The sequence below is a fragment of the Drosophila albomicans genome, chromosome 2L (genome assembly GCF_009650485.2).
Source record: "Drosophila albomicans strain 15112-1751.03 chromosome 2L, ASM965048v2, whole genome shotgun sequence".
In the NCBI taxonomy this organism is placed as follows: Eukaryota; Metazoa; Arthropoda; class Insecta; order Diptera; family Drosophilidae; genus Drosophila; species Drosophila albomicans.
The window spans coordinates 23116770-23143968 of NC_047628.2; the positions used below are offsets into that span (position 1 = coordinate 23116770).

At 40.7% G+C, this 27199-nt stretch overlaps 1 protein-coding gene and 1 long non-coding RNA gene across 12 annotated transcripts in view; one reads left to right on the forward strand and one right to left on the reverse strand.

The window, feature by feature from the left end:
* The window catches only part of LOC117566187 (piezo-type mechanosensitive ion channel component), a 38358-nt gene that overhangs the window by 1638 nt on the left and 9521 nt on the right, over positions 1-27199 (reverse strand). The window contains exons 2-30 of one of the 11 annotated variants that reach the window (XM_034245705.2): positions 18087-18338; positions 17047-17311; positions 16641-16936; positions 16455-16581; positions 16123-16242; positions 15887-16049; positions 13393-13632; positions 12652-12849; positions 12014-12573; positions 11312-11957; positions 10757-11249; positions 9896-10700; positions 9674-9831; positions 8809-9485; positions 8483-8738; positions 7040-7185; positions 6597-6857; positions 5866-6234; positions 5540-5616; positions 4788-5087; positions 4056-4091; positions 3514-3717; positions 2843-2981; positions 2379-2740; positions 2178-2324; positions 1976-2120; positions 978-1911; positions 264-789; positions 58-199 (exon numbers count right to left, since the gene is read on the reverse strand). In XM_034245705.2, coding sequence (XP_034101596.1) covers positions 58-199; positions 264-789; positions 978-1911; positions 1976-2120; positions 2178-2324; positions 2379-2740; positions 2843-2981; positions 3514-3717; positions 4056-4091; positions 4788-5087; positions 5540-5616; positions 5866-6234; positions 6597-6857; positions 7040-7185; positions 8483-8738; positions 8809-9485; positions 9674-9831; positions 9896-10700; positions 10757-11249; positions 11312-11957; positions 12014-12573; positions 12652-12849; positions 13393-13632; positions 15887-16049; positions 16123-16242; positions 16455-16581; positions 16641-16936; positions 17047-17311; positions 18087-18150 — 8856 coding nt within the window. In that variant the 5' untranslated portion in view covers positions 18151-18338. Of the gene's footprint in view, positions 1-57; positions 200-263; positions 790-977; positions 1912-1975; positions 2121-2177; positions 2325-2378; positions 2741-2842; positions 2982-3513; positions 3718-4055; positions 4092-4787; positions 5088-5539; positions 5617-5865; positions 6235-6596; positions 6858-7039; positions 7186-7559; positions 7614-8482; positions 8739-8808; positions 9486-9673; positions 9832-9895; positions 10701-10756; positions 11250-11311; positions 11958-12013; positions 12574-12651; positions 12850-13392; positions 13633-14305; positions 14363-15221; positions 15540-15886; positions 16050-16122; positions 16243-16454; positions 16582-16640; positions 16937-17046; positions 17312-18086; positions 18339-27199 lie in introns of all 11 variants that reach the window. The other 10 variants (XM_034245694.2, XM_034245698.2, XM_034245699.2 and 7 more) reach the window with 10 other exon arrangements.
* On the forward strand, positions 4072-4327 carry LOC127565288 (uncharacterized). The gene is made up of 2 exons (XR_007954662.1): positions 4072-4141; positions 4211-4327. It is a non-coding gene; the product is annotated as an uncharacterized LOC127565288 (long non-coding RNA).

Here is a 27199-nt window from a genome sequence, read left to right on the forward strand (position 1 = left end):
CTGCCCAACAAAATGATTAATATTATGCGAATATTGAGTGATTAATAAAATACTCACCAAGTAGATGTCCAGGCAAAGTTGCAGCACACGATCCACGTAGGGCAGATCCTCGAACATGATCTTGCGATTCTGTCCACCAATAAAGGATTTCATGAAGCGCGAGGCCAATAACACAAACGTAGTGTAAAGACCAATGATGCTATAATCGAGAAGGAATAGATATGAAATACTTGATCGAAGATCGTAGCGCGCTCTAAACTTACCCGCCAGCTGTGAGGAAGCTGAAGGTCGATGGGAACTTCTTGTCGTTGAACGTGTACATCACAATGCCCGATTTGCAGTCGCTGTAGGCCAAATCCTTCAGCGTGTTATTGTAAAGGCTGTCATAACAATAGTCGCGAATCTCCCACCACATAGCCTTGGTGGCTTTGTCGCGATGCAGTTTAATGACCAGCGGTCGATACTCCTGCTCCTTGCCGCTCATCACAGTGGCAACAAAGGCGTCGCCCGAGTTCAGCACCTTGATAAACTTGGGTATCATGTTGGGCAGCACTACGACCACATCGTCCGCAGAACTGTTTGCGGATGTCGTGTTGTTGCCATTTGTGGTGCCATTTTCGTTGGTCTCTATTGGATCCAGGGTCTCATTCAGCATATTGATGAGTGCAGCGCGTCCCTCGAAGGTCTCGTCCAGCTTGATAACATGCTCATCGCCCACATTCTCCTTGAGACCCTTGGCCGGCGCTTTACGCGTCAGCGAATAGGAGAAGCGGGCTATTAATGTGTGATCTGCAAATAAAGTTGAATACAGATTTTAATTAAAACTCAGGTTACACATTTCTCGTAAATTGTGAAATTCAATGCAGAATTCAGTGGGGGATTTCATTTGAAAATCCCTTATCGAATTCAGTGAGGAATACTCTAACGAGTGAAGGATGGGATATAGGAAATGAAGGTACAGCAATTGGCCAACTTACTATTCCGCAGATCGTTGGTTAGCCGCTGCTTGTCCGGCGGCGCAATATTCCACAGCGAAGGCGAGTTGCCCGCCAGCTTAACTGCCGCCACATCGGTGGCATCGTAGCCGGCAATAAAGGTGAGCGCCTGCTTGTTCTTGAAGAAGGCATTTGTCATCTGAGTATACATTTTGGAGTCAATTTCAAAAATGCTATCGTAGTTGTTGGTCGTGTAGATGGGATCATAGGGTCCAATGCGAATGGACAATGACACCTGATAGGGCACATTGGAGCTGCCCACGGCATTGCCCAGGGCAAACAAGCAAAGCGGTCCCCAAATGCAAATCACAATTAGTAGCACAACAGTGCCACCCATGATAAGCTTGGAGAGTGAAGCCTTTTTCTGTGCGCGCATCGCCGGGAAATCGGTTTCCGATTGCCGAGTGCAGCGTATGAGATAGATGTTGGAGAAAATGTCCTCCATTTTGAGCCAATCAAAGATGGTCATGGTGCTGTCGATGCACACCCAATCGAGAATGGTGCGCAACTCGTAGAGGAAGGGTATTTGCATGTACACCTTGAACGCAATCATGTTGACCATCGAGAAGCCCTTGGTGAAAAAGTTGCCCAAAATGCGCTTGGGATAGCCCGACTTAATCTGATACGAGCTAAGCAGCATGTAGAAGCATTTAATCACATAGAAGATGATCGGTGGAGCCAGGGAATTAAAGGTGCGCTCCGTTACCGCAGGCACCACAAAGAACATCCATATGTGTATGCCAATCACCGAGAAGAAATGGAAGATGATCTTGTTGACCAGAGCTTTGCGTAAATACAGTGCACGATCGATGACAATAAGCAGGAACTGCACCAGCAACATGATCAGGAAGGGAATGGGCACCTTGTTCTCCGCCAGATAAGTCTGCACACCGCCATCGCTCTCCGTTTGTTGGGTCTGAAAGTGAGAAGATAGATTGGATTAGCGAGGTTTTAGTAAACTTAGGCAGCATTTTACTTACGCCAAATGCCGTAAAGCCAAAGAGCAGAACAAAAAAGTTGATAAAGTCGCAGAGGAACATCAAGGCATAGACATCGGTGGCCAGACGCGATTTGTGCACCAGACTGAAGAAAAACTTGTGCAATGACGAGGTGTATTTGGTACGTCTGCAAAAATAAAGATTTAAATGCAATTCAACATGGAAGTCACAACTCTTTACTTACTCCAACTGATTGATGGCGGACTTGCTGTACTCCGGTGAACCAGGCAACGACACTTGGCTAACCTGTAAGCTCATCTTCTGGGCCGCATCATCGTTCAATTGTCGCGAGTCAGGCTGCGACAGATTATCGCTATCCTCGCGCTCGTCTCTGCAAGATCTAGGAATTAATAACGTTTATATTAGGAATATTTCCAATACTCACATGCTAGCTGTGGGCTTGGTAAACTGCTGATCCACATCCTTGTAGCCAGACTTCCACAGACCCTGCGATTTTAGCAGATAACGATGCAGAAACAGCACCAGCAACAGTATCAAATCATAGACGGCATAGTGAGTTTTCATCTCGACGCCAAAGATCTTTGCGGGGGCCAACGGCTGATTGGGCAAATTGTTATAATTGGACCAGATCAGTTTAAACTGAAAGATGCACTTGATCAGCACAATGGCCTGCGTGTAGGCAATCAGTGTGACCCAGAAAGTCTTTGTAGGACGCGGCAGCGATAATGTGCCCCAGAGGAAGACCATGATGGGCAGCGGCAACGAAATGAGACTGGCATTGACCACCTGGAAAAGAAAAGTAATGAAGAAGAATGGATAATGTTTAAATGAAAATAAAGGACACAGACGGACAGACAGAGGAGGTTATATACCAGCTGCGTCACTCACCTGATTGATAAACACCACAATATAGCAGATGAGATCCGTATTGGCCAGTAGAGCATACCAAGAGGAGATGAGCACCTCGACAATGATGTGATGATCGCGTTGGGCAAAGTTCTCCTCCTCCAGATTGAATTCACCGGCGCTGTAAGTGCAATCAAAGGGTTAGAGGAGTTGTGCAACAAAAGAAAGGAGGGTGGTTGGATTAAAAGGGAATTACTTCATGCCCAAGTGCAGCAAGGATCATGTGCGCTGCATGCTACGCAATCTACATGCGTGTGCGTGTGTGTGTGGGTGTCTTGGATTTAAGGATTAAAGCAAAACCACAATACATACATACATACTAGCAAAGAACGCACATAGATTTGCATTGACTTAAATTAAAAATAAAATAATCAGCAAATACAAGAAATTAATTCAAAGTCAGCCACATACAGAGAGATAGTAGAGAGACAGAGAGATCGTTATAGTAATATAGTAATTAATAGGGTTAGTAAGAGAAGAGAGCGAGAGTTACGATGATGACTATGATGATCCCTGGGGCATTAGTTAGACTGAGACAAAGATAAGAACAACAGCAACAACAACAACAACAGACAGCAACAGCTCTACGAGTAATTGCAGTATTTTGTACGTGGGGGCGTATGAGTGTGTGTGGGCGTGGGCGTGGTCAATACCTGTCCACGTGCTCGTAGGACCAATGCTTGCTCAGCGAGCCGGAACCAATGCTCGCCTGCTGTTGATGATGCGAATGCTGCTGATGCTGCTGCGGATATGAATGTGGCGTAAAATGATGTGGCGTTTGCTGCTGCTGTTGCCCACTGCGCTCCATAGATGGCGCTTTAATGCGTATCTCAGGCAGGCCGCAATCCGATTTGCGACTGTATTGCGTGAGCATATGTATGTGTTTGAATGTGTGTGACGAGTGTGAAGAGTGTATTCAAAATGCACAGTATAACAGTAGTATAACGGTTATAGTAGAAGTAGTTGTAGGATAAATGAAATACATATTTTGCGCAAGTATTGATTAGAAGTGTTATACGTAAGTAATTATTTACTTATAGTAGTAGTAGAGAAGAGATTATTGTAGTTAGAACACACACACCATAGATGTGTGTGTATATATGTATGTGTGAGTGGATTGGTTGCCCTTAGAGACAGTTATCGTTATCGAAATATTTGTGGACAATATCAATGTTGAAACTTGAGTTTTACTTACCCCTTAGTCGGCGGCAATGAACTGATTGATTGTTTTCTAAAAACATAATTTTCAGATGAGCAAAATGCACGCAGAAAATGTAAAATGTAAGAATAATAAATTAGTAAAGTTTCTTTTTGTTTCAATTTTAAATTTGCCTTATTATTTTTGTTTAGTATGGAAATTTTTCAAATGTTCAAATTTCTAAATGGATATTAATTTGTGAAATCAAAATTTTAAATAAAATTATGGTTTTTAATATGAAATAAAAACGATTTGTGCAGTTTATAAGACGAATACGAGTTTATATGGGTTATATCAGCTATAATTTCTATCTGCTCTAATTATGCTGTACCCAGCCAGGCTGCCATTATTTTAAACAAGTATACGCAATGGTGTCATTTTTGACACGTATACGCAATACTATATTGAGTTTTTATCTAACCAGAAAAATAGCCAGAGAACAAAATTTAATAATATAACATTCCATTTAGTTACATAAAAATATTTTATAGAATAAAAAGAGTCAGAAAAATTAATTTTGATTTGATAATTAAGCAGACAAATTGGAAAAAATAACTGAGTTCTGAGATCGCCAATATTGTAATAGTTTCAAAAGTAAATTGATCTTTCCAATATCTATAGATTTTCTCCCAATTTCCTTTCGCTGGGTACTGCATATGATCGAAGATGACGGAATAGGAATAAGGATTTGGGATGTAGGGATGTAGGGCGAGCTGTTTTGTCTTTTACCTAGAGGCTGCGGCATCAACAGTGTCTACGGGTATTTCGATGATATCTTCGCCAGCGTGGTGTGATTGGTGTGGTGTACTGGTTGCTGGTGGTGGTTGTGGTGGTGTTGCGAGTGGTTCTTGCGGTGAGAGCGGTGTGGTTGTTGTATTTGTATTTGTATTTGTGTTGGGTGGCGTGCTATAGTGTTCAGTGAGATTGTCTGAAGTTGTTGTAGCTGATGTTGTGGCTGACGGTATTGTTGCTGTGACCTGTGTGCGGCGCGGTGTCGATGAAGTAACGGGCTGCCCACCATTCTCATCACTATGTTCAAGACAATGCACGCACAACACAACACGATGAAGTGAGGTGAGTTGAGTATTTAATGTCGATAAAGTGTTGTGTTTTGTAGTTGTTTTTTGATTTTTTTTTGTTTTGGAAGCAGGTTCACAGTTTCAAACACACGTAACACAAAAGGTAACATATGCAAATAAATAAAAAAAGAAGAGAGAAAATCATATAAACAATAAATAAATGTTGCAATGTTTTCATTTTTTTTTTCATAAATTCAACACAAACGTTCAACAAAATCAAGAGTATATTTATGGTAACGACTAAACAAAATTCAAAAAGAATCAAGATTCAAAAAACGTTCGCTACACTAAAACGCACGTTTCCAATCTTGAAAAAATAAATGATAGTATATTAAACGCAAGCGGCGCACACTCCTCACACACACTTTGAGCGAGGGAGGGAGAGTGACGCCTACTAAATACCTCTCGAGATTCGATTTCAGAAAGTGGAACATGGCCGCAGCACTGGAGAGTCCAAGACGGTTCAGCGAACTCGATTCCTGCAAATAAATACAAATATTTATTAGAATATGAGCTGTAATTGGGACTCAAGATAGTTTGCATTATTTTGTAGTGCAAAAAGGCTGGGTTCGTTTTAATTAAAAGCCTACTTTAACGTTCTTAAAAAGAGCAATCGGTATGAGGCTCTAAAATTAATATCTTATCTCTGACTTCCACAGAAAATGCATCTAGAATGAAGTTGTGGATAAGCTTTCTAGCTTGCTTCATTTATTATTTATTGGACTTACCTTGAGTGTCTTCTTTTCACCAGCCAAAATGCGATTGACAAAGCGATAATTGCGCGAAAAGCGATTCAGACGAATGGTTAACGTAACGAGGAATCCTTCCAGCAAACGTATAATGGGATTCGTATCGAAATCCTCATCAGAGTCCTTGGCTGTGACATCACCGCTGTCCAGCTCCATTTTGGATTTACTATCTGAGGTTTCCTTCGAGGTGGCTTCACGTGGCGCCGTCGTCAAAGCAGACGTTGCGGGTAGATCGGTGAGATCCTTTGTGGGTTTGGGACTGCTCATGCTACTGGCCGCGGCATCACGTTCCTTGGAGACTCCTTTGCTGGTAGAGGGGAAAAAGTCCGTGGGCGCATCCTTGGATTTCTGTGTGGGGCAATAGAAAGAGTTGTTAGCGAAGTCATGACTTATTTGTGTTGCTTTTCAACATCGACACGCAAAGAACGAAATAAAGCTGAGGTAAAAGTTAAAGATATGTAAATCTTGTATATATATATATATAACATATGTATAGAGAGTATATAAAGTGTGCGCCAACTGGTTGGTTGTAGTTGTTGTTTGCAGCGCATTTATAACGAGAGTGAATTACATAATGAAAGAAACACTTGTTGTGCGCCAATTAAAGAATTTTCTTATTTTGTTTGCTTTTTGTTTTGTGTTTGCTGCACACTCACAACTGGATCTGGATCTGGATCGGGACAGGGGAACTGCTCATGTGGTGGAGATTGTATCTCGAGCAACGTCTGACTGCGACGACCAAAGTCGAGCGGCTCGGAGAGCGTTGAAGTGCGTATGCCAATGTCACACTCAATCGTATCATCGTCGTCATCATCGCGATCGTCGCGATCTTGATCCAATTCATCCAGTTCATTGATCTCCTTCTCAGCGTCCAGCTTGAGTTGAATGCGTGATCCCGGCTCGGAGGCATAGGAACGTTCACGCATATACAAATGACGACGATACTCGGCATCATTCAGATCCTTCCAAACCTTTAGCGATGAATGTATGTATGTCGCGCAAATATATTTTTTGAAGGGGAATTCACAACAGATTATAGGACATGCATTCACCATGCACATCGATTATCAAGTTTAATTTACAAATACATTCGTCACTCCACATTGCATTCATATTTCAATTTCAAATTAGTTTAAGTAATCTTTTTACTTACATCGTAGAGCGTCTTGCGTCGCTGCATTTTCATTTCGCTCTCGGTGATATTTTCCTCCTCCATGAAATCGATCTCATCGTGTATCAGATCCAGCTCAAACTTGTCATCCATCTCCTCGAACATGTAATAATCTCCAGCACGCGTAGCTTTCGATTTAGAAAGGATGCGAATAAAATAATATTAGACAATTTGTTGCAAATAAGTCGTTGAACTATTAACAACATTCAGAGATTATAGTTGTATATAGATAGATAGATGATTATAATTGTATATAGATAGATATAGATGATTATAATTTACAGAAGAGCACACAAAACTGGAGCTTATAGCCAACAATATTCATGCTGCTTTTATTGATCTTTTTTTTGGTATATTATATTAAATCTGCTAAAAGTTTATATACAAGGCAAAATATCGCAAGATATGGTATATATAGTATATATATATATATGTCGAGTATTTATGATATGAGGATGACACAAATCAAGCACAACAAATGAAATAATAAATAAATTTTTACCATGTGGATGCAATTTAATATCCTTCCTTCTGCGTACTGTTGGTGCAGGAAGTTCTATAATAAAACACACACATAAATCAATCAGATGTTAAAAACTTAAAAACCAAATTAAAATTAAATAATTCAAGAGTAAAGAAGAATACGTCATATAAAAATAAATTTGAAGTATTTCGTAGACTTTTCAAATTTATTGAATTTCATTAATCGCTTTGGAAAATTTAAAACTCTGTCTTTATAAAGACAAAGAATCCAAAATATTAATTGGAATTCTAAATAAAATTCCTTGTTAAATAAATTTCTGTTCCCTTTCTTCTAAAGATGCGAAAATAATAATAATTCTGACATTAAAATGCATTCTTAGATAAAATTCCGGTAGTAACATTTAAAGCCGAATTATAAATTTATAAAAATTTATATTTTAAAAAAATATTAAGAAAAAATGATTAATTATTAAGAAATTTCTGGAAATCACAACAATTTTGTAGCAGAAATAAAATGGATTAAAAGAGTCGCAAACGTTGCATGTAGCACGTAGCAAGAAGCACGTACTAGACTCGTACGAGTATTAAAGAATTAGCAGAAGAACACAGTTAGAAGATATAAAGTTTGTCGTATTTTACACTTGTAGAAGCGCGCATAGCTCTGATAGCGCTTTTTAGCATCGATTAAAGACACGATTAATCAATCAAGTAGAGAGATAATAAAACGATTAGGAGATAAAGAAGTCCGCTAAGTGTTATTTACAGATGTATTCCGTTTTGCAGTGAAAAGGTTTTTTGGATTGAGGCCTGCTACACACGACCTCAATGAGTTTTTATTACCCCCTAAAAGGGCACACACATTGAACAAGATCTTTATACAGGATAAAGGTACAAAATATAGTAGTCTCAAAATATATGTAAGTAATAAGATTCATCCAATACATGGTCCATGCAGCAGTGCGGGCTCATAGAAGGCGCACATCAGCGACTCCATATAGTAGGCCGTACCCACGGGTCCCCAGCTATGCGGTCGCTGGGCATAACGCATTGCAGCTTCATCCCTGGCCCCTGAGAGATTGCTAGCACGTCGCATACGCGCCTGTGCCTCGTCTAGGGAGTAGCTAGCATTGCCCATGCTCAGATGTCGGCGATGCAGCGACTTTTGACGCAATGTCACCAACTCCTCGTGTTCCGGCGACTGAATGGATAAAAACAGAGTGTGTGATCAGCGATATGCCTGCTGCATTTATTCAACTCTCTGTGTTTACCGCATGTTGCTTCAGGGGCGAGTGCTTGATGGACACCGTTTCGTTCCACGACACAGCCGCATTTGTCGACGATTGTCGTCGATGTTGACGTCGCAAATTGGGCGTCAGATTCACCGAGCTGGTCGCACTCGAAGCCATCGCTGTGGCATAGGCAGCCAAAGGCGGCACAAGCGTCTGCATCGTGGTAATCTGTTCCGAAGGAGCCAGTCCCAAAGAGATGCGCTTGGGCTCCAGAAATCCCTCGGTGAGCAGGGCAGACAACGCATCCGTGCTTGGCGTCGTGGCCTTCGAAGTGTGTAGTTTAAAGTGACATTCAGCTGTTGTCGCCAGTGTGTCGGGTTTAGGTTTGGGTTTTATGGGAGCTGTGTCCTCTGGCTCCTCGCTGGCGGATTGCACATCCACATAGTCCATGGCATCGTCGCAGAGCATAATATTGATCTCTGGCTCAATGATGACAGCTGCATCGGCGCTATCAACACTCTCCACGATGCTGCTGCTGCTCGAGAGCATCGAAGCACGCGCTGGCGAGGATGTGCCCGATGAGCTGCCTGAGCTGTTGCTCTTAGAGCTGGTGCCATCTGGCGTCTGATAGCCGGAGCCCTGACAGGAGACAAAGCTGCTCTGATGCGCCAAAGGCGCAGCTTCCGACAACGATTGTTCCAAGGGCGTGGGTTGCCCTTTTAATTTTGATTAACATTAATTAAGAACACAAAACACACGCGCGATTCGGCAAATTTCCGTCAACCAAAATGCAAAAAATGTTGGGAAAATTTGCGATAACAAAAAAACGACACGCGATTGGCGAAACAAAACAAAGCGCGAAAAGTGAGCAGACAAATTTTGCAGTTGGAGGAAGCCAACTTACCATCGAAGTGTGTCTGCTTGTCCAGTGGACGCAGCATCTTCTGTTGTGTGGCACGAATGCGCTCCATCTTGCGCTTGATCTTGTGCAGCACCTGCTTCTCATGGTCATGCCGATGGGCAATCTGCTTCTGACGCAAGCTCTCAATGATGTCCGCTCCTCTGTAGTCAAAAAAATGCAAATAATAAAGAGAGAGACAGGCAGACCAATTAGCAAAACTCTCACCTGGAGGCCAGTATGTTGTTGGCCTTGGTGTCCGTGATGATGTGACAGAAGTAGTGCGACTGGAAGATGCGCAGCTGAAAGATGATAAATGCAAAACAAATCGCATCCCACAGCAACACAACTTGATGCGTCATCTTCGGACAGCCTGTGGAGTCCGTCAATACTTCTGCTTCGTCGGCCACGTGGAGCTGTTCCTTGATCACATTGCTGGTGCAAGTGATGCCCAGCATATGGACCAACCAACAGCAGTGTGTGGTCAACGGCGTCATAAACAAACAACCGGCCATTTGGAAGCTCGTCTTGATCAGTATGTTGGCCACATTAAAGGCCAGCAGCCACTTCCAGCGACTGATGATGGTTGCAATGGGGCGCAGATAGAAATCGGACCCCTGCCACAGGAAAACAAAGGCGCCAATCAAATAGCCCAGAGCCAGCAGATCAGCGATATTTGTGCCAGCCAAAAAGACGACAGCCAAGGTAAACCAATAGAAGCCACACAGTATGCCATTCTTCAAGATGTCTGAATAGTTGCGAATGTACGAGCAGAAATCATGGGTGGGATTATCGAAAGGCACTCGACCCAACTGGGCAATGTCTGCGATGACGCTACGATTGCTGCCACCGGGGTAATCATCGTTGGTAGCGTAGCGTTGCTCAATGCAGAAGATGCTCTTCTGGCGATTCAAGATAATCAGCACAATGAAGTCAAAGATGAGCTTGGGCACATGATTAAAGTGCAGCTGACCCGGCAACATAGTCCAGCGTTGTATGCTCTCGCCAAAAGCGCCATCATCCCAAGGATAGCCTGCAAAATAAGTTAATTAATCAAGGCTTTTATTACATTAAATACTGATTACGTACTCATGCACCAGCTGGGCGGCAAACCGACCAACACAATATACTGCAGCAGTATGGAGATGGCAAAGAACGCCTGAAATACGCCCCACATTTTGGCACATTGCGAACGCTTAAGCAGCAGAAGCACCACCAACCATACAGCATACACTACAGCCACAATATCCTGACGATACGTGATCGTCGAGACGAGAGCAATCAGCGAGATCTCAATGCCAAACTTGTAGAAGCCAAAGTTGAGCAGATATTTGACCAGGCCAACCAGATCCTTCTCGGCATCGGCACGCGTTATTTGCTGGAAGAGCAGCTTTGGCTGATTGGCGGCATTCTCGCCAATCTTGACGCGCATCTGCAGCTGACGCAGCGAGATGACTGCATGCATAGTGACGATGACCATGTAGATGATGTAAGTACGCAACAAACCCATCAAGCCGCCTTCCAGTTTGTCCGCCTTGTTGAGACCAATCCACTCGGCATTGTTAGCCGTGCGATTGTCGCTCTACAAATAAGAAAAACGTATTAGAAACCAACAAATAAAAGAGACAAACTTCATCTACTCACGCAGGTAACGCTGTATTGATTGTGATCCAAATACTCGATTTGATAGATCATCTTCGACAGCACAATGATGGTGACAATGAATGAGATAAGGCGACTGATCACCACCTGGACAGCTTTGCGCGATGTGGCGCCCAGCACACAGAAGCCCACAAAGATAATGTGCAGCACACACACCTCGCTCACGCTGCACACAAAGGCCGCAATGTAGACGGCCTTCATGATGTGCAGCTCGAGGAAGCGCCAAAAGACGGTCTTGAATCGCTTGAAGATGTACTCAGACTTGTTCTTAATCTTGCGGAATGAGATGCGCACCAAATCACGCACAGATGTCTCAAAGTCTGTCGTCGTAGCACCAGCTGCAGTCCCGGCTGCTTCCGTGGAACGCTGCCTTATGGAGCTGGCGCTGCCTCGACGCTTTGATGGCGCTGCCTCCAAGGCAGCTGTCTCTGTGCGCTTCTGCTGTGCGTTTGCCGCCGTTAGTTGACTTCTCGTGCCCGGTGTGGTGGGCTGTTGCTGCAGCGAGGCAATGAAACGTTTGTGGAAATAGTGCACCTGTATGACAGTGAGTATCACAATAATTGTGGGCGACACCAGATGCAGGAACAGATCCTTAGTCTTGTAGAGCTTCAAGCCAATATCAGCTTGACTGCAAAGATCGTAATGATTAGCAGAAACAACAAAAATCAACTCTTAACAACTTACAGAGTTTGGGACACATTGAGATAGTCCTTCCAGTACATGTCGAACTTATCGAATTGATATGTATAAATCAATATCAATATGGACATGGCGTAGAAGATCAAGAAGAGCCAAAAGCCATACATAATCTTGACCCACGCCTTGGACGACGATTGAAATACCAGCAAGAAGAATAGGAACAATGCCATGTAGCAGATGCGAAAACCGGTCATATCATCGCCTGTGATGGCGCACAAAAAGATGACCAACACAAGCAGCCAGATCCAGAGGCGCACCAACAGATTCTTGATCACATCGCCCGCTTTCTTTAGGAACTTTGAGGTCTTCTTGCCATCGTTGATGAGGTAACTGGAGCCAGCCGAACCCACGGTAATCTGCAGCGGTGCAATAATGTCAGCCAGTGTGCTATCTCGGCGTCTGTCGCGCTTCTCCTTGAAGAACTGACGCGACGTCACCCAGAACATTAGCACAAACGCGGTCTTCACAATCAGCGGCACACATGGACGCATATGATTCTCAATTGGTCGCTCGAAGCCAATTTGCTGCAAATTAATGCCCGCTGTCTGCAGAGATAATCGAAACGAAAATGAAATAAATATTTATTCACTTAAATTTGCAAGTTAAGCTGCTGATATACTTACAGAAACCCTGGTTGGCAGCTCGTTATTATTCAGATCCATGCCATAGATGTATTGTGCCACCAGCAGTAGCTCAGCGTAGAGTACAATGAATGGACTAGAGCGCATCATGGCCTTGCGCTGATTGGGTATCATCCACAGCACGTTGGCCCACAGCAGCAGCACAAAGGTCAGCCAGCTGTGATAGACTATGGACCAGGCCTGCGAACATAAAGTGCCAGGCAAAAGCCAAAGCAATCACATTTAGTTGAATTAATTTTTGCAAACGCTCAAAAGTATGCTATACAAATTTTCATAGTATTCATTCTAATTGGACTCGCTCGTTATAGGTCAACGGTCAGTTTTAGCCTTGCTCTAGTTCGCACTTGCTGTTTTGTTGGTTTGTGTCTGCACTTTGTGCAACCTGTCGCCATTTATTGTTATCGATTTGCCAGCACAGCTGACTGGACTGCGACGCATTTATCGCATGCGACAAATGCAATTTCTTGCACTACACAATTTGGAGATGTGTCGTGTTAACAAATATTCTTAAAGTAACTAAATGTTTAATTGTAGGTGATATAAATATTTAAAGCTTATAGAAATTTATGTTCTTTTGATATTATTTGAAGTTCAACTATTAATAAAGGAAACTAACTAAAATAATAAAATGTATAGCATACTTTTCAGAAAACTTAACATTTCCGTTTCCAACATAACGTGTGCAAATGTTGTATTCTACCATCATTTGATTTAGAAACTCACCATCATCAGTATATTGGTGAATATATAGCTATTCTGATAGATAAATCCGCCGACACTGACAAAGCCGTATGATATTTGATCCAATATGGATGTGGTATTATTCTCTTGCTCCGATCGACGTTCAATGGTGTCCAACTGTATATCATTGCCACGAGAGCCGCTCGGCGCCGTTGTCGCCGCCGCTGTCGTGGACTCCAGAGCCTGAGGAGTGCGTGCCTTTCGAGTGCTCTGACGCACCAACTGAAGAAATGTCAACAAGATGTGAGTAAGAAAGCCATAGCAAGCATAAACATATATACAGCGATACAGTGATATATATATATATATATATATAGAGAGAGGGAGCGAGAAAAAGATCAAGAGTGGAGCAAGGGGGGTCGACTACATGCTACGGGTGTTACGGGTTAATGTACGAGTACTATTCGAAAACTAGGTGAATCTTCTTTGCACTATATTTAGTATTTACAGACGAATTTTGACTATGCCCAAAAGGTTCACATACATACGGAGTACACACACACTTACGCAGAATATATTTATGTTGAGGGTTAAATGTTGTTACAGAGAGACAGAGAGAGAGAGATACATAGGTTAAAGTTATGAGATATATAACTGATAACTGAACGATTCAACTAGGCAAAGCGATTAGTAATTAATACGATCGTGGTTAGACAAATACAATTAACGTTTACAAACATGACGAAACAATTTAAAGTTGAAGAGAGATAGAGATATAGATATAGATAGTTATAGTTATATACACACAATTTAGAGATAGATATAGATACAGGAATGTTGAATAGAGCTAAGCTAATGATCGGATGATCGACAATTGGTTAGTTATAGTTTAGTATTTTTAGGGCGGGGTGGAAGGAGGCAACTTAGTAGCGAATAGTGGAGTTAGTTTACGTACAGGCGTCGTCTCAGTCGGTTCATTTAACGTTGCACGCTGTTCACGCCGTAAAGAAACCTAAAGCAGGAGAAGTAATAAAAGAGAGAGCGTAAAAACAAAAATCACAAAAACAAAACAAAAATTAAAAAAAAAAAACAAACAACAGAGAAGAAATTAGAGATAGGGCGAAAATAAGTAGAAGAAAAGGAGAATAGGCAACAAAGCGCAATTCTTCGACACACACAAAAGAGAAAGGACTAAAATTAAATATTAACCAGCTGCTGTTTTTAGCAATTAGGCGCAGCTTAAAAATTAGTTCAAATCGCCAAGCATTTCGGTAAGTATAGCATAGGTATTACAAGGCGTATACTTAATATTCTGCTTAGTTATTAAATTAGTTGCAAGCTTCCGAAAACTTTTTGTATTTAGTTTTTGTTTTAAATCATTTCATTTTGTTAATAAGGAATGAAATTTTAAATAATGTTAATTAAGTTTCATTTCAAATTTAATAAAATAACTAAAATTTGTTTAGCACCAAGAAATAAAGGTATTTAATAACCTTTTCTCAAAGGACAAGTTTAATGTTTGCAAAGTGCATTTTTTTCACAGCAATTTGATACAAAGAAGACAACGATTTCATTGTCGTGTAAAAGTTTTCGTAATGCTCGAAAGTTGCAAGTTTTCCCGCTGACTAGTTAGTTAGTTTGTGTGTAGTTAACACAGGTATTAAGTCAGGAGACAAAGTTATTGCTGTCGCTGCTGTCTTGCTTGTAGGTTATGCTCTGTTGCACACAAGATTGGAAAGCCCAAGCGTCTGTTTTTTTGTGGACTGTCAAAGTTATCAGAGTGCACTTCTCTTACAACAGACACACTCACATACACACTCGCACAACCTCCAACACACACACACACACACTTGAGAGACACACAAGCTTACACTCAGACGTTGTGTGCGACTTGTTGTGGCGCCTCCAACACCGACAGCGACAGTGGCATTGACACCGACACCGACACCGGAGCTATCTTTACGATGGCCACCGGAGCTGGAGCCGGAGCCGGAGACGCCGCCGCCACTGCGTGTTGTCTGTGACGTGAGCAGCGATAGCTGTCGGTTGAATCTGTTGCCAGTGTTGTTGCTATTGCTGTTGTTGATGATGTTGCTGTTGTTGATGTTGTTGCTGCTGGCATTGTTGATGTTGCTGCTGTTATTGCACTCGAGTGTCTGTCCAAAGGCGGTGGCAGGCTTTGGCTCCAGCTGATAGCGAGTATTTCATTTGTTTTGTGATGCGAGTTAGTGACGAGAGTCAGTGAGATGTTTTTATGTAGTATTTATCGTAGGCGTGCATTACAAATAAATTCAAGTATTATATTATGTTTTTTGAGGGGGGAGTGAAAAGAATTAAGAGAAACCGAATTGAAGGCAAGCATCAGGATAGAAATATTCGTCCAAATGCAATGCGAGCAAAATGCAGCAGAGAAAGAGCACAAAAAAAGTAGAGCAATTCATGTTAGTTTTGCACTAAACCAAGTTACAAAATATACAAAAAAAATAAAAAGAAGAAGAAAAAAGAAAAATCCACAATGCAAAATTCTCTCACTTACCCGCGGCTTAATCAGATGCTTTGTGGTCAGCGCCAGTGCAAAGTAGGCGAAGAACAAAGCAAATGGATTCAGATACGAGTCCAAGGACAAGCGATTGTTGTACAGCAAAATGCGTATGTCGGGCACGCAGTCGGACTCGATGAGCGGCTCCAGGCCAATCAGGCTGCATGAACACAGAACAGTCAAGAACTCAACAAGATAATTCAATCTCTTTTCTCTCACTCTCGTGGACTTACCGTGCTGCGAGACTGGTGTGATTGAGGTGACTCTGCATCCAGGGCGTCTGATAGGAAACAATGCACAGCGAATGCAGCACAAGGACAAACATCACGCAACGCAGCAACAAGGCAAAACCCCTGAAAAGAAAACACAAAACAAAAGACAAATTACAGCAAATGAATCGATTTTGTATAGAGCTCAAAGTTTTCGCCACTTTCAGTCACTCGTAATTGAAATATTGTTTCGCTTTCTTTTATAACAAAGTCAAATTTTAACTTAAACATTGTATTGATAGTTGAATCAGTCAGTCAGTAAGTCAATGGAAACAGTTTAAGCTAAGGTCACGCACCGTTGCAGCGTCTGGCAGGTTGCCCAGTAGGTGCCCGCCAGCAGAAAGATGAGAAAGTAGAAGCCTCCAGGCACTGAGGGACGCAGCACGGCGGCAAAGAACAGTGTGGCCAGGCAGAACAAAGGAGCTGCAAAGATTATACAGAGATTAGTAATCTGTTCTATTTGTTATTTGATGATTACTTACAGATCTTAATCAATCCCTCAAAGTGTATGTGCTGGCTGATCATGGAGACGCGTTTGCGCAGCTGCTGCTGTTGATGTTGCAGCGGTGTTGTCGCCGTCGCCTGTTGCACATCGCTGCCATTGGCATCCTGTTGACTGCTCACTTGCTGCTCCGACTGCGAATCGGGCAACTCGCCGTTCTCCAGCTGCTCGGCATTGATATTTTGCAGTGCCAAACGCTTCACGCTGAGAAACGCGCCCAACGACGTGGCCAAGACGAGCACTTCCGGTGCCAGCCATTCAATTATAGCCAGCGGTCTGCAGAGAGAAACAGTTTAAGATTAATAAAAGATTAACAACAATTTGAAAATTAAAATTCTCACTACTTTATTTCATTACTCGTTCGCTTACATTACTTTAATACTCACCGCAGATCCACGAAGCTCACGAATCCAATGTGCCGCAACAGACGCTCGCTAAAAGAACAATTGTAGATGGGCAGCGCGGTGCTCAGCGCCAGCACCTGGAGCGCAATGTGGCCAAGGAGAACGAGAGTGCTCAACGCCAGCAGAATGATAAAGAAGGCGGTCACCGAGCCCTTGAAGTTGCGGCGTGTGGCCAGCGGCACAAAGGGCGACATGAAGAACATTAACATGTACACGAACGAGATGCCCACGGGTCGCATGAGTGATGCTGCAAAGAGAGAGCGCGGAGAGAGAGAGAGAGAGGAGAAACAAAGTGAGAAAATGCATATTGCATGGTACAGGGAATATAGCTTCAAACGAAATAATTTTTTAACTCAATGAGCTTCACCGTTTTTTCCATTCGTAAATTTACTTTTGTTAAACTATTCGATCTATTTCAATTTTATATTTATTAGGCAGCTTACTAAATTTAATGATTGTAAATTTAAGTAATTCGATATAAATGTATAAAGTTTTTAGCATTTGAAGATTTACTTTTGTTAGAATATTAGAAATATTTGAATTTTCTATTTGTATAAAAGTACAAAATGTAATATTAAAAATGTACACATTTAAAAGGCTTTACAAAATGTATTCAAAATTTAAATGATTCTATTAATTTCACAGTTTTTGACATTAAACTATTTTAATTTTATTTTATTTTAATTTTAATCTAAAAATTCAATTTCGAAATATTAAAATTTGTAATAATTGTTTTTTGTTTTGTAATATCTCGGATTCTTTGCAATGCTGTAAAACCATCTTAAAAACACACTCAACTATGAGCCAAAGTTATATAAACTAATAAAGCTATCAATTTTCGTAACATAACATTTTCCTAATACATAAATAAACTATTAAATACAAAGTTGTAATTCAACAATTTCAGTTTGCAAGCAAATATTGGCTGCATACAAAATTCCTCCTAATAATGGATGACTGTTTCATATATTCAATAACTACTGTAAATATATGTATGTACAGAGTGTGTTGTTGCTACTTACCCAGCACCAGGACCGCCGGCAAGACGACACGCTGCAGCACGAGGCAGGCATAGCTGAAGGCCATTGTGATGAGAGGCTGCTACTCCAACAACTGATGTTGTTGCTGCTGCTGCTGCTGCGGCTATTCACGTTGCTGCTGCTGCTGATCCTGTGCCCCGAGTCCGGGTCCGACTCATTCATAAAACTTGCAGGCGCTTGAGAGCAGCTGCAATTTGTTTGGCCACCGCTGTGTGAGGACGCAGCGCAGCGCAGCTGGAAGAAAGAAAAAAAGGGAGAAAATAAATTAGAAATTATATTAGATAAGGCGTCGTCAACTGTGTGCTTGTGTGTGGCGCCCCCTTTGGGCCAGTGGTGGCAACTGTCAGAACATGTCGCGCCTAATGGCAACTGGCAAGAGGCAGCAACAGAGGCAGCAAGTGCAGCCAAGCAAGTGACTGCGCCTCCTTTATTCCTTGCTCTCTCTCTCTACGTCTCTCTCTTTCTCTCTCGTCTAAGGATAACTTTTTTAATCTTTGACTTATAAACATTAAGTTGGTTTTAATTACAACTAAAGAACAGCCACAACGAAAACCCTAAGAAGTGCAAACAGTTTTGGCAGCCGAGGAGCGTTGGGTGTGGACGCGATAAACTCACTCACACACACACACACACACACACACACACACATACACTAAGATAGTTGCAATTTGTGGGCGTGGCAGTAGCGAAGGGCTGCCGTCTGGCCATAAAGACACAGCAGTCACACGCCATTCTAACTTGGGTTGGGTTAGTTTCAATTTTCCTTTTCCGCTTTTCCACTTTCCACTTTCGTTTGCCTGCGCCTGCCGGGGATTGGCCTCCAGGCGCCTTTATTAGTCGCGCAATTGTGCGCCATTTCATGGCTTGACTTTGCCCCGAGGAGGAGACAAAGACAGAGGGAGAGAGGGAGGGAGACAGCACCAGGACAAGCTCGTTTCGCTCTCTGCCTTCCGCTTTATGGATAAACGTGTGTAATCGACATTCAATGGCACATTATGTGGCATTTATTTGCATGTCCTTACGATAATGCCTGCGAAATTTGTTTTACACGCCGCAAACGGAAACGGAACACATTAGAAGCCCAACAAGTGGATGACGAGCGAAAGTTACGAGATATATCGACATATTACAAAACAACTTACAAAGCAAATCGAACAACTATTAAAGAAAGTTCAACAGACGATTCACACAAAAGTTTGGCACACAAACATAACAAGGATCATAACATTTTGTGACTTATAAAATATAAATGTATCTGTATGAACTTCTAAAGAGTTTACTTTAAAAAGAATGATATCACAATTTGTCAACAACAAAGTATTAGATACATTTTTAATTTATAGTAAAAATGCCTTTCACTTGCATTATAAATTAAATTCTAATACATTACAGAAAATGAAAGTTTATTTCAAATAGTATTTAAAAGCGCACAAGCATTTGAATTCAGTATAAATTCAAAAAGAACAAACACGATGCCAAACAACTCATAATCAGCAAACCATGACGTCATTTTGGCCCCAACAAAAGTTTATAATTCTTCAATTTTCTCGCTAAAAAGAACAACAATGAATAACAGACTCACGCACACACACACGCGCATCCAAAAGGTGTGAGTGAGTGTGTTTATGTTTGTGTGTTCCGCTTTGCATGCCAAATGCCAAAACCAAAGCCAACGACGACGCGTCGTCTCCATTCAAACACATCAACATAATATGGGCTAATGAGAGAGCACAAAACGAAAAACAAAAAAAAAACAGAAACAAAAACAATTCACACACACAGACAGACAAAATATGTTAGGCACAAAGAGAGCGAGAGAGTGGGAGAGCAGAGCGAGTGGGCGACCGGCAAAACTCAAGTGCTGCCTCCCTTACACACATTTAGACAAACAGACGGCGACTAGACAGAGCCCAAAAAAGAAAAACAACAAAAGAGAAAGAGAGAGGAAAAAAAGTAGCTAAAGCTGCCGGCATTACGAATGCTCATAAAAAGTAGTAGGCATATGAAAAAGTAGTTTAGTAGTAGGCAAGCAGACATCTAATGGCGCAATAATGAGACACACTGTGGGTGCGGCATGGCATCGAATGGGACAAACACACACACACACACAGATATAAGTAAATGAGCACTCAATGAGCATTGCAGCAAGATAAAGCTATTCAAAATACAGTCAGAAAAAAGCATCATTACACTAAATACATACATATATACATAACTACTCTGGCGATGGTCATTTCAGATAGTATAAATATTTAAAAGAATATTTCGACAAGGCACAACTGTTGAACGTTGTTGCAGAAAATTAAATCTGCTTTTTGCATAAATTAGTAGGAAAACTACTTTACTATATTAACTTTGCAATTAAAAATGTATTTTCAGAGAGGATGCTATCAATTATTTAATTAACTCAAAACTTTTCTATATTGCACTGAATCATCTCAGGAAAATATATGCCAAGGTATATTCTCGTGTCCCATTTCTATATTTAGGTTATCAGCAAAGTGTGCTGTCGACGAACTATTTAAACAAATGCCCCGCATACGAATTGTTATTTAAAGAATGCTTTCAGCTATAGATAGAGTCTGGGCATTGATAGACAATGTAGTTCTAAGTCAGCTAACTATAGTTCTACAATGAATATGTTTATTCAATGAAAGCCTCTCTCTTATGACTCATCTTGTTTAATTAACTTTTCTCTCTCTCTCTATTATAGTTTGCTTATCAAATTCATATTTCATATTAAACATACATTATTCATTTGCGGCTAGACATGCAAACGCACATTATTCTATAGTAATTTTTCGCCAAAACAAGTTTATTGCATCATCGCAACTTTTGCTGAAATGCTGTCAATCTGACAATGATTAATCCAATATACATTCTATCATATATATATGCTTAATTATCTGCACAAAGTCTCGCAAAGTATGTGTCCAGATGTGAACTTCAAGAGTGTGAGTGTGTGGCAGTGGCAAGACCATGTGGCATGTGGCACGTGTTGCTGCTGTGGAGTCATATTGTCGCTTGGCTACGTAATCATAACAATGGCCTCCTCCCTATCCCCCTATCCCCCCAAATGCCCAATTCCCCCAACTTTCTCACTCAGATATTTATACGTTGAAATGCCAAACTGATGTTTAACTTGATGCGTGCTATTTGCCAGCAATTCATTTGCCGAGCACGCTTCGCATTTGCCTATGAAAAGCATAGACGAGCTACTTTAATATGTATGCGTATGCGATATAGCCTATATAGGGTATATATACGCTATTCAATATGGTATAATAATGGCATGCGTGTAGTCGATGCGGTTCGCCAGATGTTCTCTATCAGCAGCCAATGATTATTTGGCTTGTTGCTAATGCGATTACAATTTCAACTTGAATGTTTATTTTGGTTACGATTTTGATTCAAGCTCGATAATATACAGACAGTTGAATACCCTAGAAAATAAGTTTAACAAATTAATAAAATCTGATTCTATAAATCACTTTTTAGCTTTCCCCTGAATTACACATTCTTGCAATTGTTTTTACATTTGTTTCGCTAACTTGTCTCTTGTCTTATTTACTTGGCATACATTTTGCATTGAACATTTCATTGGCACTTTTTTCGCTGTCTTGTCACAGTAAAATAGGAAGCAGAAATAGAACAACATGTTGCGGGTGGAATGCAATATAAATGCAATAATATTAAAATGCTTGAAATCAACATTGGCATTTACTTGAACAAACCATAGAATGACTTATTTTAATGCATCCCATGTGTCGTATACTTGATGCGCATAACCTTTGAGTGCCTGTAAAAGCGAGTGTTAACTTTAACGAGACTTTATGCCAATTAACGTGTGTTTACAAATCAAATATTACAAACATGTTGTTCACATATAATATTTGTTGCTTTTGCATGTTGTGCTAAATACGTATACGTAATTTTAGAATTCGCGTCTTTCTCCTGAACATTCTGTGGTAATTTTCCTTCACCCTACTCACATTTCAAATCGTTACTTATACTAATGCCAACTTATTACAGTTAACTAACTTTTCTACTGTCTTATAACCTGTTGACATGCCCATTTATCTATTGCCCGACTGGCTGGCTTCATGTTAATGTCAGGTCATAATCCATAGGCCACCTGCCACGTTGACACTCATTTGACAGTCGACTGTCATTGACACATTCCTCAAACTGACTCGCAGGCGGGCACAAAACTGTTGCGTGCAGTAGTAAAAAAAAAAGAAAAACTTTAGCTAGACATACGCGTTGTCCAGCCCCAATAAGATATATGAAGATGGATGGTCGCAAGCAGGGTAAAAAACCATCTAATGAAATTACTTTGTAGTTAGAGAATTTCACATAAAAATGACGAAAGTTTCTGTTTTTATGACAGTCAAAAAAAATGAAATGAAATGTGAAGTGTCACGTCAGGTGTGTCCTTAACTTGGCTCATTTCCATGACATTTGCCACGTTTTGCTGGACGGTCAGCTATTAGGCTCCATTAAAATTCACTTTGTTATATGTTCTGGCGACATTTAACTGGGCGTAGTAATTGCGAAATAGTGAAGAGTCAAGAGTCAGCAGCATTGAGCATGCGTTTCGTACGTGTCCTTTTAATAAATTAAAAAAAAAGAGCGAAAGAAAATTTACGACGCGGAAAAACCGCGTTCAACACGTGCCTCTAACTAACAACTAACATAGCAAACTGTGGAACTGGAAGTGGAAGTGGAAATGGAGTGCGCGATAAGCGATGCGAGACCATGTACATGGGGTTTGTCCAAATGCATCAGTGAAATTGTTTGTCAATGGGGCTACGTGTAGCCTCTTAATGGGCCACTGACATCAACAGTCAAAGCGCAACACATGTCGTATGTGTAATATTCTACCTACCCATTCTATTCACTCCAGCTGTGCACTGTTACTGCAAATTTATATGTTACCAACGGGACGAGAACAGTGGGCTGTTTGCAACAAATAGTACACAAAATACTAGAAAACGTTCAAGCTATGAATTTAAAACAATTTTGTAACTGAGGTGATTTCTAAAATATGTTTTCTTGCCTCAGCTGCTGCTAAAATGTATTTCACTTTTGTATTTCAACTCTTTTGCTTCACTGTGCGCTTGTGGGTGGCGGCCAAAAAGATAAATGTAGGCCAAGAGCAGCTTGCAGCAAACAGCAAGCGATATGCATTTTGCCTGTCCGTCTCTCTGTCTCTATGTCTCTCCGTCTCTCTCTTTCCAAGTGTCCATCTGTTTGTCAGTTTGAGTGAACCGAAGGCGTAGACGCAGCTTGCCGGGCCATTAGCTAGCTTTGTGTATGCCACGACAGATGGGGGAGACTGGGCGTGGCCGAAGAGGCGTAACCACTTTGAAATTAATTTCCCTAGTGAAATTTACGTATACGTAATATATAGAGAAGCAGCCCTATGATGACACACAATTGCCCCCTCCCCCCGAAAATGCAAGCTCGTTGCATGCACCAGCACGTTGCAAAGACCACAGACTGACCCAAATCTTGGGCAGCTTGCCTCGCCTCATTGCACAATTAGTGGGTATTACATGGGCCAAACACGGAGATTTATGACACACTCACACACACACACACACACTCGCAATTTATATCAATTTTTCAGCCCATTTTACTTAACGATGCATTCGCTTTAATTGAATTAAGAGACCCAAGTAAGTATAAATTTTGATATCAAGAAACACTTTGTGACACCACTTTGAACTGTCATTGACCTCGCTCACTCTTCTCTCTCTCTATCTCCCTCCCTCTCTTGAGCTATACAACTTCTTGGCAGTTTTATTTTAATTGCTATGAAAATTGGTTGCACATTGTTTGGAAATTGTGTCTGAAAATGGAATTTCTTTTGCGTGTCACTTTCGAGACAGCGTCAGGTCAGTCGTGAGGTCAGTTGGCGGGTTCAATGTGATTCCCTTTCCCCTTGCCCATCCCCTTCCCAACTATCACAGCAAGGGGTTAACAATGTTAGCAATAGCAACACTTAGTTTGTAGTCGTCGTAGTCTATTGACATTGACAATCATTGCATTTGCCCATTGGCATGACCACGCATGACGTCACCGGCCAAAGTAGATTAAAAGCAAAACGCGTGACATGTCAGAAGAAAAAAAAACCAGCAACAGCAACAAAGAAAACAAGCCCCAATTTCGCACCCCCGCAATCGGTTGGCTATGCATCAATATTGTCGCAGTAACCCGGAACGATACAATTGTGCAAAAAAATAAAGAAAGAAAGCGCGGCACAAATGTTTCAGCTATAAATAGCCGAAGGGAGCTCTTAAAACGAACCATCAGCTGCCCCAATAATCCGCAGATTACGACGTTTTACAATCGGCCAAACTACAAAAATAAAACTAGTCAAAGCGATGGCCAAGGAACTTTGATGGACTGCAGAATATCCTGTAAATAGCTGGCATGAACAATATTTTCAGTCATGCTAAGAAACACAGATCTTATCTTAATTGCAAGTTTTTTAAAATTTTGGACATAAATAAATTCACAATCTTCCGTTAGTTATAAAATAAAATGTAGCAGGTTTCTTAGATAAGTTCTTAAAGAAGTTGAAACAACACAATCCTTATAACGCAATATAAATGTAACTATATGTATATATTACTATATATAACTTAAGTTCATGAGTTGTTAAATAAATAAATATCTAAATACTATATGTCTTCACTTTCAATGTCTCTTTTTCCTAACTTAAGTTTAATACTGTTAATAGAAAATTTATTCACATAGTGTGCTCACTTTTCAGCCTTTCTAAGCAGTCGAGCATACCCTTCAGGAATTTCACATAGAGTACAAAATAAAGCAAAGCGCGCTAGTCTGTGACGATGGTAATTAATGTGAAATTAATGGCCAGTAGACACGCGGATCGCAGGGATTGCTCGGTGGTAAGGGTAACCAGCCACTAGATGGCGCCACCTGTCGTCCAAAAGGGCTTTCGAGGAGAAGGGTGGTGGTTGAACTTCCTGATTTGGGCACTTTAAAGCGTGCACCGCGCACCGTCAAGAACTTTGTCAAGTGCATTCAAGTTGCAAGTGCACACTCTACATACATACATACACACATACATAGAGATATACATAAAATATCACAAGTTTGCCGGTGGCCAGACAAAGTTCAAGTGGTCGCCAGACATGGAAATGAAGATGCTAATAAAAGAAAGAAGCGTCAGGGAAGTGGGCAAAAGGGTTGTGGAGAATATCTTGTCTGTAAAAACGCTGATAGCGATTTGTCTGGCTGAACAAGAGTGAAACACGAGGCGACTTGCAAATGCATTTCAAGATTGGATAATAAATTCAAATTGGTTTCCCAGTCTACGTCTGATATTTGCGTAAGCGTATAAATAACGGAGAAAAGAGGAATCAATTTTGCTGTCTCAAAAGTTACAAAGTGATGGAAATATTCAAATTTCATTTGCATGCAAATAAAAGAAACTGCTAAAAATATGAATCATAGAGCAACGAGAAAGATAAATGAAGAGCGGATGCTGAGAATAGAAGTACACTGTAATTATGCTCTTTATATTCATATAATTATACCAATTATTTTAAGCATCTGTTGAGTGATATCACTTAGTTGAATCTCAGTTTTATTAATGCCAAGTGTGTGAAAATTAAAACAGATTCTAAACTTAGTTGTCCAGTTTGCTGGACTATAAGTTACCCTATAGCTATTTTAATCAAATGAATTTAAACTTTGACCACATCTATGTAAACAACAATTTTTTACAGAAACAAATGAGGTCAGAATACCATGAATAATGTAATCAGTGAATTTGAAGTTTTTTTTTTATAAATATATTGCATGCAATTGTGTTTAGGAGCTGGCAGAGTTCCCAGCTCATTGATAATAATTTTTCAACATTTTCGTAAATAGAACCTTAGCATTTAAAATATACTATGCAAATGTTACGCGAGCACAATCGCTTATCTTGAATAATTTTCCCCTGCATATAGAAATGAATAAGCGAATACTATGTATGAAATGTGCTCTGTAAATTGTTGAGTGGCGACGAAGCGTTGCAATAAGCAGCCAACGCGTCATTGAGCACTTGGATCTTGGAGAGATCTCCCAGGCATATCGACTATAATACTTACAAAGTATTTGTAATACATGCGAATAAATGGCAACGAAATGCTTGAACATAAATCTCAAGAATTTGCACAGAGAACGCACGCATTGAGGCGTTGTCGAAATCTAAAACTGAGAATTCTCTCACGACCTCCACAGTGAGATTCACGCATGAGAAATCAACGACGCCCCAGAAAATATGTCTATATAGCTATATAGCATAAAAACTAGCTAACTCAATTACGATTGTCGCCAACATATATATATAGAAAGATAAATATTATACAAAGAAAAAAGTGACGAAAAAGTAAAATTCATTTAAATTAAAAATCGCGATAAATTTGCCATTTAATTAAAACAATTAAAAACGAACGAGATAAAATGAGGACACACTGACCGAGTGTGATCGACTGGGCGCTACTTTGTATTCGAGATAACTATTTAATTTATGTGAAACATTTTGGGAATATGCCAAATAACAAATTCGGGTTTATATAGGTCAAAATGCAAGTTCTAGACAATACGGGAGATAAGCAGATTCAAGGTGAATGAAACTTCAATGATATGCACAATCTGAAAAGACGCAATTCTTTGCTATTGTTTGCGGTATCCCAAAAGAAAACCACTTAACATTTATGATCTTTCCATGGAGAGTAAGAGTATGACGGTCTCTGCATGATAGAGATTATCATCTTCTTATTTTTACCGTATGACCACTGTCAAGGGTAATATTATAAATATTTAATATAACTTAAAAGCCACATCAGAGTTTGATTACTCTGCTCGGTGATTGCATGTTTTTGCATAATTCTTTTGCTCATACTTGTGCTGTTATTAACAATTAATAAATCGCCAGCATTGTTATTATAATTAGTGACGATTAGCTTTAAAGCACGTTTCTTTCGAGTGGATTTTCTAATTTGCTTCTGCTTTTTATACTCGTTGTCTCAAAAGGTAGAAGAGTCTAGTCACTTCATGGCAATGTATGTAAC